Source organism: Chaetomium tenue (assembly GCF_020726465.1).
Source record: "Chaetomium tenue strain MPI-SDFR-AT-0079 chromosome Unknown F5144scaffold_1, whole genome shotgun sequence".
Taxonomy (NCBI): domain Eukaryota; kingdom Fungi; phylum Ascomycota; class Sordariomycetes; order Sordariales; family Chaetomiaceae; genus Chaetomium; species Chaetomium tenue.
In genome coordinates, this window is record NW_027117329.1 from 961991 (window position 1) to 978930 (window position 16940).

General features: G+C 55.3%; 6 protein-coding genes across 6 annotated transcripts; 2 read left to right on the forward strand and 4 right to left on the reverse strand.

Annotated features, from left to right (window-relative positions):
• Nucleotides 1–29: 29 nt before the first annotated feature.
• On the reverse strand, nucleotides 30–2441 carry F5144DRAFT_500771 (Alpha/Beta hydrolase protein). Its single transcript, XM_066786376.1, has 8 exons — nucleotides 1813–2441; nucleotides 1678–1755; nucleotides 1578–1613; nucleotides 1128–1494; nucleotides 893–1026; nucleotides 740–837; nucleotides 545–631; nucleotides 30–465 (listed from the first exon to the last, which is right to left on the reverse strand). Exons 1-8 carry the CDS (start codon nucleotides 2325–2327, stop codon nucleotides 287–289), a joined length of 1494 nt encoding a protein of 497 aa, XP_066647842.1. The 5' UTR covers nucleotides 2328–2441; the 3' UTR covers nucleotides 30–286.
• Nucleotides 2442–3210: 769 nt separating this feature from the next.
• On the reverse strand, nucleotides 3211–5027 carry F5144DRAFT_588241 (cytochrome P450; the record flags this gene model as incomplete). The annotated part of the gene is made up of 5 exons (XM_066789908.1): nucleotides 3211–3268; nucleotides 3395–3907; nucleotides 4161–4384; nucleotides 4472–4488; nucleotides 4574–5027. The coding sequence occupies 5 exons, from the start codon at nucleotides 5025–5027 to the stop codon at nucleotides 3211–3213; spliced, it is 1266 nt and encodes a 421-aa protein (XP_066647843.1).
• Nucleotides 5028–6130: 1103 nt separating this feature from the next.
• On the forward strand, nucleotides 6131–7273 carry F5144DRAFT_480707 (uncharacterized protein; the record flags this gene model as incomplete). The annotated part of the gene is made up of 2 exons (XM_066785244.1): nucleotides 6131–6499; nucleotides 6590–7273. 2 exons carry the CDS (start codon nucleotides 6131–6133, stop codon nucleotides 7271–7273), a joined length of 1053 nt encoding a protein of 350 aa, XP_066647844.1.
• A 1141-nt stretch (nucleotides 7274–8414) lies between these two features.
• Nucleotides 8415–9322, reverse strand: F5144DRAFT_588242 (uncharacterized protein; the record flags this gene model as incomplete). The annotated part of the gene is made up of 3 exons (XM_066789909.1): nucleotides 8415–8438; nucleotides 8562–8898; nucleotides 8955–9322. 3 exons carry the CDS (start codon nucleotides 9320–9322, stop codon nucleotides 8415–8417), a joined length of 729 nt encoding a protein of 242 aa, XP_066647845.1.
• A 2715-nt stretch (nucleotides 9323–12037) lies between these two features.
• On the reverse strand, nucleotides 12038–13285 carry F5144DRAFT_635289 (uncharacterized protein; the record flags this gene model as incomplete). The annotated part of the gene is made up of 4 exons (XM_066792613.1): nucleotides 12038–12629; nucleotides 12745–12867; nucleotides 12941–13042; nucleotides 13094–13285. The coding sequence occupies 4 exons, from the start codon at nucleotides 13283–13285 to the stop codon at nucleotides 12420–12422; spliced, it is 627 nt and encodes a 208-aa protein (XP_066647846.1). The 3' UTR covers nucleotides 12038–12419.
• Nucleotides 13286–14342: 1057 nt separating this feature from the next.
• On the forward strand, nucleotides 14343–16411 carry F5144DRAFT_500780 (mitochondrial carrier domain-containing protein). Its single transcript, XM_066786377.1, has one exon. The coding sequence runs from the start codon at nucleotides 14622–14624 to the stop codon at nucleotides 16128–16130; it is 1509 nt and encodes a 502-aa protein (XP_066647847.1). The 5' UTR covers nucleotides 14343–14621; the 3' UTR covers nucleotides 16131–16411.
• Nucleotides 16412–16940: the final 529 nt, after the last annotated feature.

A 16940-nucleotide genomic window follows, 5' to 3' on the forward strand; every position in this document is an offset into this window, starting at 1 on the left:
TACTTCTGGACGAATTGAAACGGGTGACTCCCGTTTAGGCCTCTTGCTTTTTACCAAGCCTACGCCACCGGCCAATTCCCTAAAGTAACTACTCGGCAGCGCCGGATGTTGCCGCGGAGGTCTGAAAGATTTGACCAGATATGAACATTGGGTTGGAACTCCCGGTCCCTAAACTTCCATCTGCGGACAGCATCCAAAAAGGCCTAGACCCAATCGCCTAATAAAGCCCGCGAGCCACTCGAGCTGGCAAGAAGCCACCCAATGTTATCTGAAATGTCTCTCCTCGCTAACAGGGACCGCTGTAGTTGTCCAAGATCTCGGCAGGCGCCACATAGGCCGCACTGGGCCCTGTGGCGTTGCCAAACACGACCACTTGGCGGCTGGCTTCCGTGTACTTGGGCCACTTCTGGCCGAGATGGTCCTGGGGATCGGCCGAGGGGTTGGCGGCGAGGGAGACCCAAGCGGCTGTTTGGGGAAACAATCAGCGTCCATGTTGGGCAATGGTTGGACGGGCTGGGAATCAGTGGTGCGGGCAAGCACTTACCTTCCATTGCGAAGCTTGTCTGCCATTCTAGCTCGGTCGAGTTGCCGCGGAACTGGTAGTGCGTGCCGAAGACGAGGGGGATGTCGGCTGTGTTCATATTTTGGTCAGTGCCCGGCTTCCTACCGTCGCCATTTGGCCATGTCTTTGCCATGAGAAGGACCGGAACCCCCGAAATGAAGATAAAAGGGCACGTACAGCTATGCATTCCCCCGAGCCAGTACCGGGGCGTAATATTGCTGAAGTTGCCTGAGGAGAGGTAAACGTAGGTCGGCAACCCATACGCGGCGCGGGCACTGCACGTAACACATCAGTGACGTACTCCTATGCTTGAAGTAGGGACGCACTCACTCCATCTCGCGCCTGGAGCCGCATGCCAGTCCGCCGGCTCCCGGCGCACCAGCTCCGTCTGGCGGTGTTGTGGCGTTTATGTTGAATGGCAAGAACGCCGCCGCCTCGTTGTACGTGAACCCGGTGATTAGTGGCTGCAGCCGCGACTCCGAGTTAGCCTTGCAATAGGTACCTTACCTTTTGCAACCGCTACCTGCAGACATCGCTGACGTAGTACAAGAGTCTGAGAACGTACCTCCTTCGCAACCAACCCCTTTTCGAGCCTCTCCGTCAGGTTTGCAAAGAGACTAACGCCATCAGCGATGGGGCGGAAAACCCCACGGTTGGGATCGGTGTTGGCTTGGTTAACCTTCTTCTGCAGCGCTGGCGCATCAACCTTTTGCATGCACTTGAGTTCGGCCGCCTCCGTGAGGTTGGCACATCCAGCCGTCTGCGCCAGGTCGTGGAATAGCGTGGTGTTTGTGGGGTTGGTGGCCCCGATACCGGCCGACGAGGCGATGAAACCGCGGACGATGGGCTTCTCGGGGTACGCGTATGCCTGGGATAGGACGGCCGTGGAACCAGCAGACTGGCCGTAGAGGACCATGCGGTTGGGGTCACCGCTGGTGCAGGGAAAGGTGTATCAGTAAAAATGGAGGGGATTGACATGTTAGGGGACAGGGCTGGAGCCCCTGAGTTGACTCACCCAAATCCTGCAACGTTATCCTTGAGCCATTCCACACTATTCAAAGCGTCAGTTAGAGATTAGTCACGGGTATGTCCCATGCTAAGAAGTCAACACTTACACGAGCCTGATATCCAGCAGCCCGGCGTTTTTATTGGCGATCGGCGAGTTGGGGAACCCGAAGATGCCGAGACGATAACTGACAACAGATATTAGCACATGCATCTCACACAGCCCACAATTTAGAACCCCGTACTTGAAGGTGACAACAATATGCGTCTGCGTCCTCTGAATCCACTGGTCTGGGACCTGGTACGGCGCATGGCCGCCGCCCTCCCTAAACCCGCCCCCGCACACCCAGATGATGACGGGCACCTTCTTCTCAACGGGCTTCCGCGGACCCCAGATGTTGAGATACAAGCAATCCTCGCTCTGGGGGTCCGTGTTTTGGAACTCGGGCATCAGCTCCCAGAACGCGCCCGTTCTGTTGCCGGTCTGGAAACAGATGGGCTTGTAGTCTTTTGCGTCAGCACGGCCGTAGTCGGGCGCCCTCTTGGGAGGCATGAAGCGCAGATCCCCGACGGGGGGGCGGCCGTACGGGATGCCAAGCCATTGGTTCACATCGGGGCCCGTGGAGTCGACGAAACCGGTGTAAGTGCCGCTTGTGGTTTTGACGGTGAGACCATGGTCGGGTGGCTCAGGTTTGCCCGGATCTCGGGCCCCTGTCAGGGGGGCAAGCAGGGCAGAACAAGCAAGAATGGAAAACCGCATCACGGTGATGTTCAAAGCGTCTGTCTCGAGGAATGGGGGGAACCTCCAAGTTGGCTAATATCCGTGATGGAGACCAGCTTCGTGTCTTTATGCTCCTCGACAGTGGGGTTTTGTTGATGCTCCTTGCCAGTGGGTGGTACCCCAGGTCAGGTACCCTTACACAAATCTCAACCAATCTGCCATCCGGCATTTGACCCGGCTCGCCCGGTTCTGCAATGCAGCATTGATGCAGCAATCTGGGGTTCGGTGGCGCCCCCCGCATCGATAGACGGCTTACTGTGCGCAAGCTCAGTTGTTAGTGGCGCGGATAATACCCAACAAAACAACTATGTTGTCATAAACTCTAACCAGTATAGCCGGCGCGTACAAAGCTCAAAATGGCAAGGAGACGCACTGCTGCTGGGTTATATTTCCGGGGTTTTGGAGCACCTAAGGTAGCATCCACCGACCCGGTGGCGTGTCAGTCCCGGGAATCCTTGAAAGTTCGGAGCCATTTGACGCGATCACATTTCTGCCTACCTGGCGCCCTGGTATGCACATACATCATCCAACCCGCCATGCCATGGGTGAGGGGGCTGGTTAGTTCCTCTGCCAAGAACAAGGATTGAAATGCAGGTTCGCACACCAGGCACACCAAACCTGTCACAACCCAAAATAACTAGGTACGTAGGGACCGAGATAGGCTTGGTACACTCTGAGCGGTGAGGCAGGCGTCTGGTAAGCTCTCACGGAAGTCCAGAAACTTTCATTAATATTCAACCTTGTTCAGTTCATGTTATTATCCTTAGGGGGAACAGTGCACCATTTACTTCTAAAAACCGACCTACAAGTTCCCAGTTGAGTAACAATCTGCCAGCTGTGTCCGTTCGTTCTTACTTATGCTTCATTCGCGCCGCGTGAATCGAATCCAAAAGTCGGTCGTGAGCCAGGTGATGGGGTCCCTAAGCTTCAGGGGTTGAGCATTGTTGACAATAGCAACATCGTATCGCCGAAACACCTATGTCAGATTCCATGTCGATCAGCATCACAAGGACAACATTGTGTAGTATCTCATTAAATCTGGGAACGCAGTTACCTCGGCGAAGAACTTGAGCAATTCCATCCACGCAATGTGCTTTCCAAGACAAACATATTTCCCCGAACTGAAGACGAGATCCACGGCGGCCTGCATCTCGTCAAACTTCTCAGGTGTCGCCTCCAGCCAGCGCTCGGGATAGTAGAGGTCAGCATCGGCGCCCCAGATGCGCGGCAGCTTACCAACGCTGGAGAGACACTGGCCGACTTCGGTTCCCGGTGGGAGGTAGTATCCATGGATGCTATCGCCCGCTTTGGGGACCTCTTTGGTGAAGAGTCCGGCCGATGGGGGCCAGAGACGGAGGGCCTCGCGGATGACGGCCTGAAGGTAAGGCAAGGTTTTGGCGTCGGCATAGGTCATGACGCTCTTGTCGTCTGCTTCGACAGCTTTGTTGGCATGAAAATTGTCAATCTCGGCTTGTAGCTTGCGGTATGTTAAAGGAGTGGTGAGAATGGAGAGAAGAGCCATGCGGAGGGCGATGGATGTGGTTTCGGAACCTGCGACACTGCGGGACTGTCAGCACCAGACGGTCTTATGGATGTTCTCCTCCGGATGAGGCCCCAACCCACATAAGTGTGATGCACTCTTGAACTACGTCCTCCGGTTCCACTCCGTTTCGCAGGTATCCTCTGATCAAATCATGCTCTGAATTCGCGTCGCCCGGCTCGAGCCGTTGTTGGACCTGATCACTGGCAAATCTGCCGCGCGCAGTCAGTGGGATCAATACACCACACATGCACGGGCGCCGGACAACTCACTTCATCATCCGCCCAAAGCCCACCTGGTCGCCCTCGCCAGGCATCATCCGGTTCAGCGGCCAGGCGTGCATGACGTAGACCAACCAGGGCAGCGTGCCGAGGACACCAAACATAGGCGTCATGGCCTCGGTAGTCTCCAGGTACTTTTCTACATCCCCATCCTTCTTGAGGAAGCCAAATGGCTTACCAAAGGTAGCGCTCGTCGCGACGTCCAGCGTGTAAAACTGCGCGCGATGGCCGAATTCCATCGGTCGGGGGTTGCCCGGCGATGAGACGTACTTCCTCTCCACCAGGTCAAGGAATGATCGGACCTGGTTGTCGACGCGGCCTTCCATAACGGATAAACCCTGGCCAGCCCACTGGTTTTATTGCCTTGTTAGAAGCAGAGAACAACAGGATGGGGGGTGGACTACTTGCAGCCGGCAAGAGTTTCGTCTTGCGTTCTTTCCGGCTCTCATTATCTCGCATGGCGATGCAAGAATACCGCTCGAGATTCCAGCGGGAAAACTCGAACCAGAGGCCCTTGGTGTAATCTGCCTTGACCGAGCAGATGCGACGAAGCGTCTCGGGATCGTTATACACAACGACGTTCGGCTGGACGCGAACCAGGGGACCATATTTTCGCGTGAGATTGTATGTGTAGGTGGTGACGTCCTCTGTGAAGCAGTGGTATGTCATGGCGAGAGGGGTGATTGAATTGAGGAATGGGCCGGGGATATGACGGAGCCGCCACCAGGCGCGGAACACGTGTATGGCTGCAATGAGGGAGCATATGGCTGTCGCTGCGAGGACGGCCTTGCCTGGTGTCGCGACAATGCCTTGGAGAGAGCCCAAGAGCTCGCGAAGATGGGATATTTCCTCTATCATTGTCGTGATGTTGCGTGGCGGTAGCTGAAGATGAGGGGAGGGGTAGCAGATTGAAGTTTGGTTGCTCACGCTGGGTAAGACTGGGCGGGCATATGTTGGATGCAACGTGGTGGGCGTTCTCCAGAGCTATATGATTCGTTATCATCCTCTCCCCCAAAAGGTAATAACCTAGATCACTTTGGGAACGCCCTTATCCCACTTGGCGTTTGGGTCACTGGGTGTGATCTGGCTCTGGCAGCCACTGCTATAATCTTTATGTAGGTTTTCTGTAGATCTAATTGGACGGGTGGATTTGGTTCAAGTTGTCACTCATCCGGGAATGCAGAGAGGAGGTACATGTACCTAATGGGGATGTGACAAACATCCATGATCAAAGCCCAAGGGCGCCAGCTCGGACGGGAAGTCAAGAGTCCGCCAAGATGGCTGGCAAGATGGGACGAGACGTATTCCAATGAACAGTTCTTGTTTTTTGAGTTTCCCATGTTTTGTCAGAATGCTGCCGGACATGATTCGCAATTCGACCATCTTTCCAGCGACGGTGACGATCCTGATGTCACAGATAGGTGGTCTCCCAACGCCTGATATCGGCTAGGTCCGTTGCAGTGCGCCTACTGCTTTACGGGTGATCTTGGCACCGTCAACGTCAACGGATATGTTCCGGATTTGCGGACAGATGTATACTTGCGGGTAAATTGAGGTACCACGGTTGTCTCACTCAATAATCAACGCCCTGAATATGAAAAGGATCTAACCATCTCTCAGTTTATGATCACCTTAGGCGATAATTGTGAGCTTAGAAGATAAGCTCCAGTCCTGATTGCGTCTGTGTTGGAGTAATATTAGGAACAAGTTGGCCCTAATAGGGACTGTATGCTCAGCCTTGTTGATGCCCAACGAATTCGACGGCCGTGCATCCATCGGACCATTCTGTTGCCCAACCCAACAACTCCCTGTCTTGCAAAAAGGCAGCCCTCTATTTGTAAAACCCGCCCTTCCGTGTGTTTGCCGTTGTAACCTCACTTCGCTTAGGTACCTTTGCTTCCGATCTGTTCACACCTGGTGACCTGCTTCAACTACCAACCAATCCCGCACGAAAAAGCAACATGGGTTCAACTTACTTTGAAACGGTTACCAACGCTGGAGCATATTCAGCGAGGCGGCCGCTAAATATAAAGAACCTAAACGTGTTGAAGAATATAAAACCTGGAAGCAAGTGGGCAGCTAATGAGCTGTTCAGCGCCCGGGTCGTAATTCGTACCGCCCGGCCTGACCGCGAATTCGGCCACCTCTTGCCCATCCTCCGGCGTCATTCTGACCTGGTGCTGGCCGCGCGGGCACAACCTCGGATACAGGCGCTTTTAGAGGTGCCTAGCCGGCTGGACGAACATCGGACAATGACCGAGACTGAACTTGTTCATTTGTATGGCACGAGTCTGGGGTCATTTTGGGCGGCCCTCGCTCAATTTGGCGATGTTGAAGAGCTCGACATTGACGCGGATTATGGAGAAGACGGGAATGACAGCGGCGAGGGCGAGAATATAGCCAGGGACGACAGCAGCGAGGGCGAGGGCATTGCCAGGTGGGAGGACAGCAGCGAAGGCAAAGCCATGGGTACGGGGCTTAGCGAAAGGGATAAACGCCCGTATAGCTCGAGTTCCGATCAATCCGCAAGCGCATTGCCCGTTCGAAGCAAGCGAATTCGAACGGCGCCCAATCGACAGGATTTCGTGGACGTTACGAAAGTTCAAATCGAGTCGAGCTCGCCACAACGCTCCTCGCAGCAGACAGCGTCTCAGGGTTCTGATCCTGGGTTTGTTAGTAAATCCCACGTATGGGCCGACGTTCCGGAACAAGCAACACTCCAGATCGCCTCGACCTTCATTCGTCATATACTTAGGGCCTCCCCGCCCCAGGACGATACACTCAACCACAAGCCCCCGTACTTGGTAGAGTTCTCAGGAGTATCTCGCGAGTTCTCTGGCAAGACGGCTGTGGGAGAATGGGTCAACGCTACAGCGGATGGAGAGCTGGTACTATATCGGCTTGATAACAACAAACGTTATCGTCTTACCGGACAACGCCCCGCGCTTCTAGAAGCCAAGAGGCGGTTCGCCGTGGTCAGAGACGGACAGCCGTGTTTGACGGACGAACTCCTTGGCCAAATGACGTGCGAGGCCCTTGCGCTATGTCTCGAACAAGCACAAGCAGGGGCCGAGAACACCAACGACCGACCAGAAGAACAGTGAGAGCAACCCCCTTTTCAGTCCTTACTACTTACAAGCCATTGCATTATGTATCAACAGGCTAATTATTACTGCCACTAGCATCTTCGTCATTGCAGCGGTGCGGCGATATATACGTTTCCTGCAGTTTGACATCCCGAAGTCTTATATCGCCGCCCTAACTACATGTACCGAAACAGGACCCGGAATGTTGACCGACTTTGTGAGCCTCTGGGCGACTCAATGGTTCGATCTGGAAAGTCCCGGTGGGCGCTATGGTGTCGTCGATAACATTGTCGCATTGGTCAGTCGACAATCTGATGTGCGATCCGACGTGGAGAATGAGACTTGAGGGAGGGCACATACTCACATACTCACATACTCACCCACTCACCCACTCGCCCACTCACCCACTGGCCAAAGAAGGCGCACCCGGAGGGAAGTAAGAAATCGGGAAAAGAGAAGGAAGTTAAGGAAACTAAGAAACAAAAAAGAGGCAAAGGAAACCGAGCAAAAGAAATGAAATAGAAAAAATAGAGTTTAGGCTTTCGAGTCGCTTTCTTTTGCTCCTCTAGTCAAAGGTTTCTCGTCATCCTAGTATAGGTATTTAGAGTTCACCTTATAGGTCTATCCCCGGGATGCCGCGCTGAGGGTAAAAATGTGACGGGTCTGACTGAGATGGAGATGGATATCAACCAGACCCAGCCTCGAGCACAGAAAAGAAACCAACGCCACACGGAACCGCACAAACTGATTCCGCTTACTTCATATTTAGTTTACTCAATTTCTCTTACTTGATATAGTTTTATTTGATTTGTTGTTTTTCTTCGGGGCACGGCTTTTCCGCCCATGTGCTGAGGGGGGACGCTGAGGCGGTTGTTATGTTATGTTGTTAGGTCCTTCCGTTTATCGCACTCGGCGATATCACTCAATTCGGCCACGTTGTGGTTCTTTTTCTCCTTTCTTCGAAAAGCGTCGGATTTTCGACACGTTCCCCCACGGAAACTAGGATCCAACTCCCGATACAGTCGCCGTGGCAAGGTCTGTAAAGGCAAAGTTGGAATTTGCCGATGATAGATATCGAGACCCGAATTGGCGGCGGGTTCCTTGTCTGGAAAATCCAACTTATCAAGAAACGCAGCTTGGACATTGGCAAAATAAATGTTCAATGACTTTGGCCGGTCCCCTCCTGAGAAAAGAAAGCGAACCTGAGAAATCACAGCATGGTCAGTTGTAATCCCTGGCATCCCCGCTGTGGACTAGGAAATCACGAGCGGGGCACAAAAGTAAGAGAGAGGTATGTATGACCCACCCGGAAGCTAGAAGAGCGAGGCTCTGGTTTGGGTGCACGACGCCGCTTTTCTTGTGCCAAAGCAATGAGGACAGCAACCAAGAATGGGTCTTTTAAAGGGTCCTCTTGGTAATGGAGGTTGGAGAGAGCATTTGAACGGTACATTCCGGGAAGATTCATTCCGTAACGCAGATTTCTCGGAGGAGAGAAGAATATGGTTCTTTCCACACCAGTCTGGTCGTGGTTGAAGCATGTGAACGTGATAGTTTTGCGAGTGGGGCTCTTGAACGAAACCGAAAAGCGAGAGCACACGATACCGGCGCCAGGGCGTTGGTTGAAGTAGAGTCTAGCAATGTACCTGGGGATTTCAAGCAGCGTCAGCATAAGTCGGTACTGATGGTAGCACGAACGTACCGGTTGTCAATCGAGATTCGACCGCCAAGCGGCCGGAGGAGCCTTCGGGTGGTCTCAATGAACTCCTCATGTGTGAGTCTGAACTTGAGACGATCGGCGAGAAAAAGCTCGAGCTGGGATTTTGGAGGCGGTGGGTCGGTATTCATATTGGCATCCCCATGGCTAGCTGCACTTTGGTCGCCCGAATAATGAATACGACAATTAAGCAGGGCGATTTGTCGGTCGCTCCACTGCAGCGGATGCACCAGCAGTCGTTCTCGAGGATAGAGAGCAGCGAGTTTATTGATTGACAATCCTGGTGGTGGGAGTGGTAGTTTTCTTGGAGGGATGGGCCAGTAGTCGGTGTGGTGCTCATCGGAAACAGGCATGGTGAGTGGTGCACTGAGGGTTGCTCTGTAGGCGCGTGTCGGGAACCGAGTGGAGAGGATGAACCGTGAAGATGAGCCAAGCTTGGTAAGACAGGTTTCGCTCAACGCGAGCTCACGTGATCCATCCATACAGGCGACTTGACCTGCCACACCGCGGTGCCAAGAGCCCCACCCACCGAGCTGCCTGCAATCCACAAGATTGAACAAGATTGAACAGAAGTGCACGGAACCGCCGATTCACCGTGACCAACCTCAGTCTCAACCATTCATGACCATGATGGACGCGCCAAACAGGGCCAACTGGCGGCACTAATTGGCCTACCAAGGAAAGTCCAGGTGATCTAGCTGTCAGTCCACCGCCAGCTGACATGACCATCTCCTACGATAACGCCTTTGCCCAGTTTAAACCGAATGGATCTATGATAGATGTGGTCCTCGTCCTTCATCTGTCGTACATCAGATGTCCGCAACCGAGACATAGCACTCCACCATCGCCTACGTAATCTCGTCGCCCTCGCGGCAACAGCAGCAATAGCATCGACTCCTTCTTGCCGATACCAAACGACGGCGCGAAACTCACCAGAATCAACTCCGCGTAAAAGACCCACCACATCTTGGGGATATGGCGAGTATGTCTGCGGGTTAGGTTGAGGAATGGCGAAGGCATGGCGGCCACACCGGTCGCGGTTGTGGCGGTAGCAAGCCCGGAGGACCAAGTGGTGGTCACGGCGTGTGTGTACCTCCATCGCCGGGGGCAGTATGTAGACTTCGTCTCCTTGTTAATCCACGGTTCCTGCACCGCCAAGAGGTCGTATTTGGCCTCCTCCAGCAAGACTTCCAGTGTTTACTTGTTTCCTTCGGTGTTCCAGAGTAGTATTTTAATTTTCATTGCCTGCGACGGTGATCGAGTCCATCGTGGTGTCCCCCTCGGGGTCGCGTTGGTTCGGAGTAGCAGTGACCGCAGGGTTGGCGGCGACGGCAGGCGTTGGTCCGGTAGCCGGTTCGGGCGCCCGGGGCGGCGGAGCGGCGGTGTAGACACCGTTGACTACCGGGTTTGCGAACTGCACCCTCGGAGCCTCGAAGTTGATCCTGGTCTGCTGGGGGTCTAAGAGAGCCTGACGTTGGGCCGCAGCCGCATTCGTCGGTCTTCCTCTCAACCTCTTCCTGCCTACCACCTGATAGCTGTCGTCGTCCCTCTCCTCGCCCTCGAAGTTAAACGCGGGAGCGCTCGTAGGGGCCGTGCTGGCAGAGTTCGCCGCTGCGGTCTCATAAGTCCGTGGCCGGTACTGGTAGGCCTCCTTGGCCTTGGCGAGGGTCCTCGACTTCTCCGGGCACTCTCCTGACCACGCCGGATGCCTTCCTCCGCAGGCCGGGCATCGGAGCGGAATTTCGTTTTTGTGAGTAGGGCACTGGTTCTCGCCGTCCCTGCCGCCCTCTCCATGGGCTTTCGTCCCGCAGCGCGGGCACAATGGGGTAGCCTTGCAATGATGTTGTGTGTGTCCCCACTTCCAGCACTTGTAGCACTGTGTTGGGCTGAGGGCAGCCCAGTAAGGCTCGCAGTCCAGTAGTTGAGCCCTCCAGATCACTCTCTCGTCGCACGCCTTGCGTGCTTCCTCCTGGGAGGTTAAAGCAACCAGCACTGTTGCCCGGGTCGCCTCCCTGTGTCTCGGCACTCTGAACTTCACTTTGTCGACTGTGTGGAGGCCTGTTTATTTCCCGAATTCCTCCTCGGTGACCCCCTGGAGGTCCTTCTTCCACACGCCCTTTAGCAGGACTGCAAAGGTTCTCTTGCTCTCCTCGGCCTGCTCTCCGAAAGCCTCCTTGATCCAGTTGGTGTTCATCGAGTGCCAATCTCTCGCGCCTGCGTTCTGGAATGTGACAATTGTATCGCCGCTGGGGAGCCTTCGGGCCGCGACTGCTCCCTTCTTGATAGACACCCGGTTGATGGCCTGGATGGTTTCTTGCGGGGTGCGTTTGGCGAGATCGGCTGGCACTCCTCTGCCTCTGACTAGAATCTCCTTGTTTATGCGGGTCGGCACTATCTTTGTCGGCGTGTTAGGCTGCGGCTGAGAGGGGACAGCTCCATGAGCGGCCACTGCGGCCCAGGATCCTCTGTCCTGGGCTCCGGTTCCGTTGACGGCTGCCTTCATTTCCTCGGCCACCACCTTGCGGAGGTTGGCAAGCGAGATGTTTCCAGTCTGTGACTGAGACGCGTTGTGCACCTTCCGGACGGCTGCTAGCAGGTCCTGTCCCATGCCTCTGGCTGTCCCTTTCTTCTCGGGGTCTGCTAGTCCCACCAGCTCGTCAACCATCTTCTTGATAACCTCTATGTCGGAGGGTGGGGGTGAGAGGGGCGGGGTGGGGGGCAAGTGTCGGGACTGCTCTAGCCCACTTCTTCCCCTTTGGACTGGGGCAGTAGGGCCGGCCATCCCGCCTCCACTCAGGGGTTCAGGGGGGCGTGATCGTCTGGGTAACTGTGGGTGGGTCGGGTAGCTCGTGGGTCCGTGCGTGGGCGATAGAGATTTCCAGGGCGACTGCGTGTCCCGGATCGCCCTTCTTTCCACGCCCACTGCGGCCGCGCTGCGGATTGCGCGTCGGTGCACGTGGTGTGGCTAGATAGGGCTTTGCGAGAGCTTTCGATCAACGCAAGCTTTGGGACTTTTGGGGCCGAAATTCAAGGACGTTCCTAGCCTTCCTCCCATATACTAATGTACCTTATGCTCTTCACTTTTATATACATGTAGCGTTTTATACAACGGGTACTATGTCTTATTCCCTCATGTGTAGCTGTGCCTCTCTATCCCCCCCTGGCACCCTTAACCAGGCAAGACGTTGTCCCACTTTGATATATCAAAGCTGTCGACCCCCAGTTGCTAAGTTCCCTGTGTCATATTTGTTGGTGCAATCAGCCTTGTACGCGGTTTCACACGCACCCGTTCATATTTGGTCTCGTCCGTTCCGTCACTGCTTTGGAAAGCATGACGCTAATTTCCCTCAGGGGCTTCGTCATCATCACGCTATCTCCTTCGTCATCACCATCTCCGCCCTGGAATAAGTAGTCGATTTAGGACACTATGAATTTAGTTGGGCAAGATATTTAGGCAATCAAGTCCTCGGCAGCCTCCTCTAAGTCCTCGGGAAGCTCATCAATGTCGGGAATCTCAATATCGACCGACGCGGGGTCGCCCCATTGCTTCTGGCAATACTCGAGCTCATTTAACAGCTCCCCGGCATAATTGTTTACCATGGCCCAATGATCGATTCCAAAGGGGGGAAACTTGGCGGCGGTAATCAAGGTAACAAGGTTCTGTTTTTTTGTTTAGTTTCAGGAGCCGCGTTCACACGTTGCGCAAACCCGGCGCGGAAGGGGGCCGGGGGGGGGGGGGGGGGGGGGGGGCAACTTATGAAACCTGAGCGCTTACGTTAACGTAGATCTTTTGAGATGAAAGATGGACACTGATGTAATTTCTGACTTTTTTGTCAAGTATGGGAAGCCTGGCCTTGTCGTTCAGGATGCGGAGCAGTTTCATGTCGTTGTAGTAGTACTGTGAACAGTTAGTCTAGAACTACAGCGGTCCGGGCGTGGGGAGTACGCGCTGTTTCGAAACTGTCCGTGACCAGACTGGCCTCAGAGTTGTTGGTGATCGGGGACGTCCCTGCGCACTGCTCGACGGCGTCGCCGGCGGTCCTAGCAATCCGTTCTAGGCCTTCGACGAGTGGCTACGCGAGGTTAGCTGGGGAAGGCTCAGAGCCAAGCGGCCCAACACGTACGATGATGGGGCCCTGCTCGACGTAAACCAACTGAGCATTAACAACGGTAACGCTCTCGGCAACCGCCTGGAGGTCATGCGAGTCCTGGGCCATCTTGTCGATGGCGTCGTAGAGCTGGGTGGGTGTGAGGGCGGCCATGAGAGGCGTTGCAATAAGCGTAGCACTGGCGATGAGGGAGCGGAAGGAAACCATTTTCGCGGTCTGAAGTTGGAAACGGTGGTGGTTGAGCAAATACCTCGGTACCTAGTCAAGACAGAAGACCGAAGTAAGCTGTGAGAATGATGAACAAAAAATGCTAGACTGGACGGAGGATGAGGCTGCGTTTTGCCTTTTGTCGACGAAGGACGCAGCTCATCTGCAATGCTGTTGTTTGCTCTGGATGGAATCGATGCATCACCGCCATTCTTGCAAACTATCGAATGCTGGGCAATGGGAGCTAGCGAAGAAGGGGACTAGGGATTGCCAATCGCTACTGGAATGGAGGGCTTGCTAAGCCATGGTCTAGCGATGCCGGCGGGTATTCGCTGGCTGCGGTGCGCTTGGGCTTGGACTCGCCTGGCCGAGCTGCAGGCAGGGTGATTCCAATCCCATTCAGGTCAGATTGATGCCAACCCGTGACGCGATCGGGATCTGCGGCCGCTAAGTACATGTCGTGTACCTAGCGTGCCCCTCACCGGCCGATCTCTTCCTGGAACCGTGTGAGTTTTGCGGCTGAACAAATGCGATGTGGCCAGAAAGCAGGAGCTGAAATGGAAAGACGCAGGAGATCGCCAGGCCCAGCCGGATCTAACCGAACGTACACAGCGAGGCACTACTATGTACATGTAGGTAGATAGTTAAGAGCGCAAGTAGAAACTTTGCAACACACCAACGCCGTTGTAGTGCAAGAGCGTTAGTTGTGTGGTTATCCTACGGGAACCTGAATCGGACTGCCTTTCGTTATTCCCGCAGTGAAGTGCCGACTCAGCTGGGACCCGTGGGTCGCATGACTTTTTCCCATGGGCCATTATGCACGACGAACACCAGGGTATGCTAGGATTTGATGATGATCTTGTTCTGGTGAAGCTTGGTGTTGGTCAGCTCGGCATCCATCCGTTTAAGGTTTTGAGTTTTGGAGAAGGAAACGGAGCAATGAAAACTGAGCATGTCCCCGTTCCCCACCTTTGAAACCCGCGTGGCCAAGCTCTGCTGAGTCAGCATTTCGACCTAAAAAAGGGTGAATTACCAAGGTCTAAATTCGCGTTTCCAGCTTTCCTACAACAGTTAGCGATAGCTTCTTCTTCTTGTCTTCGTTGTTGTTCAAAGGGAGCGGTTTGTTGTTCTCATAGGTGCCCACCAGTTCTAAGCCCTTCTGAGCAGACACAGAACTTTTATGAGCAAAATAGGGCTCATGGACAACCAACTGCCAAGATACTAAACTCGTCTTGCTCACCACCGAAAACCAGCCTAAGATTGACGATAGGTACCCCACATACGAAGTACGGTATTACAGTCAACGCGAACGACAGACGAAAAATGACATGTTACCATGCCCTCCCCCAGCAACCGCAGCCGAGGTGACGACTCGCCCACTTCTTCAACAACACAATTCCACCCTGGATTTGACGCTGGCATCCTTCCCGTCATCCCCGACGGCACCCCACCACCAGACAAACCCCCCACCAGCAATGCCGCAACGGGCGCCTCTGCCGCCGGCGTACGCGCCCTCACATCCCAGGCCGTGGCCTTTTACTTCCGCGCCCCCGTTAAGGCCTTTTTCCGCACCCGCGTCGACTACCTAGCCTACGCCCGCGCCCTGCAGGAGCAAGAGCACGGAGGGCAAGCCGCCACTTCATCTTCATCCTCACCCCCATCAACAACAACAACCTCAACCTCAACCCCCTCCAAACCCCCCACCACCCCCCGCTGGACCACCACCACCACGCACTGGCTGCGCACGCGCCTCCGCTCCACCACCCCCGCCGTGCTCGCCTCCGCCGTGCGGCACTACGGCTGGCGCGTCGTGCCGGACCAGATCCTGCCCCCGCTTGTCGCCAACGTCGGCGTCGGCGCCGTGCTCTACACCAGCTACCTGCAGATCCTGGGCCGCCTGCACCCCGAGAGCGCCCGCGCCAGCAAGCGCGTTTATCCGCCACCCGGGCCCGGGGATGCGTTCGCGGCGGGGTTCTTGGCGGGCGGCGTGCAGAGTGTGGTGGCGGCGCCGTTGGATGCGGTGCAGGCTAGGTGGGATGGGGTTACGAGTGGGAGGGTGGTGGCTGTTGCGGGGGGTGGGGGTGGGGGTGCGGTGCAGAGGCCGAGGAGTATGTGGGTGTTTAGTGCGGAAAAGTTGAGGGAGATTGGGGTGAGGGGGGTGTTTTCGGGGTGGGGGTTGTCGTTTTTGAAGGATAGCATGGGCAGTGCGGTGTTCTTTAGCGTGTTTGAGTATGTCAAGGCGCAGGGGTACTACAACTTTGTGCGGTGGTTCTACGGCTCGCTCAACGAGGACACCATCGTGCTGCTGTCGCGGAAGCGGCCCGCGCCGGAGGACGGCCCGCAGCTGCATCCCAACAACAACAACAGGTCGGTGGAGGAGCCGAGCATGCCGACTATCATCCGCCCGCACTACGCGATCGAGCCGGCGTTTTTGCTGTTGGCGGGTATGAGCGCGTCCGTCACCCAGCAAGCGATTCTGCACCCGCTGTCGCATGTCCAGGCCGAGCACTGGGAGCGGCTGGAGGCGCTGGATGCGAAGGCCGCCAAGCTGCGGCGCGAGGCGGGCCTCCCGGGGGCGCCGCCCAACGCGGCCTCTCGGTGGCGGATGCTCCGGGCGTACCGTGCCGCTTATCGGAAGACATGGGCAGAGTGCATGGCTGAGGCGGAGGCGGCCGGCCTTGGGATGCGTCAGTGGCTATATCGGGGTTTCTGGTGGAACACGCTCCGGCAGGTGCCCAGCACGAGCGCGGGTTTGATCATTTTCGAGCTGGTGAGGCGGAAGTATGGGTTCGGGGGAGACCAGGTGCGGATTAACCGTGATGGATATGATATTTTGTTGCATTAAATAGACGTCTATGCTCGGGCGAGGAGTTTGGGGTTGGGATATATGGATGGAGGACAGCACGGTGGCTCTCCTCTCTGTGTGTCATTTTCGTGGGTTGGAGGTGTAGCGGAATATACGTCGGATGTCTAGCGATCACCCCGTTCTTCATATTCGAGGAAACAAGGTTCCCTGTTCAGTATCTCCTGAAGGTTTGAACGTTGCAGGCTGAGCGGCGGGGCTTGGTGTGCAGCCTGCAACGCTCAAACCTTCAGGAATTTCTTGATTTCATCCTCCATCGTGACATTTATACCCGTGACGGTTCGGTCCGGCAGAATAGCTTGATCGCGTCGTATAGCTGAAGAGTTGGACCGACGTGGGGCGAAGAGCGGCGGAGCGCACAGTGATGGAGCGGACCGTGAACGTATGGGAGACAATCTCCCTATCTCTCTGATTGCCCCCACCCATCCCACCCTCGCCGTCCATCTGATTCTCCCTGTCTATTTTATTCTCCTAATAAATGATTCCTCACAATACCGACACAGAGCGAAATCAAGGCGAGGGGGACTTGCGACATACCAGTCATTGAGGAATTCCTTGAGCAACCGCTCTAGGTTGCTCGCAATACTTCACAGAAAGTCGATAACGGCACAAAGAAGCATCTTAATGATGCGCTCAATGGCGGTGACAATATTTAGCAGATGCCGGGCGCAATCTGCCGATGTGGTGGGTTCGAATGTTGCATCGACGCCCTCGTGGCGGTCGCCACGTTCCAGATCGTGATAGGGTGGCGGTGGGAGACCGCCAATATCCTCAATGCAGAAAAATATCGCA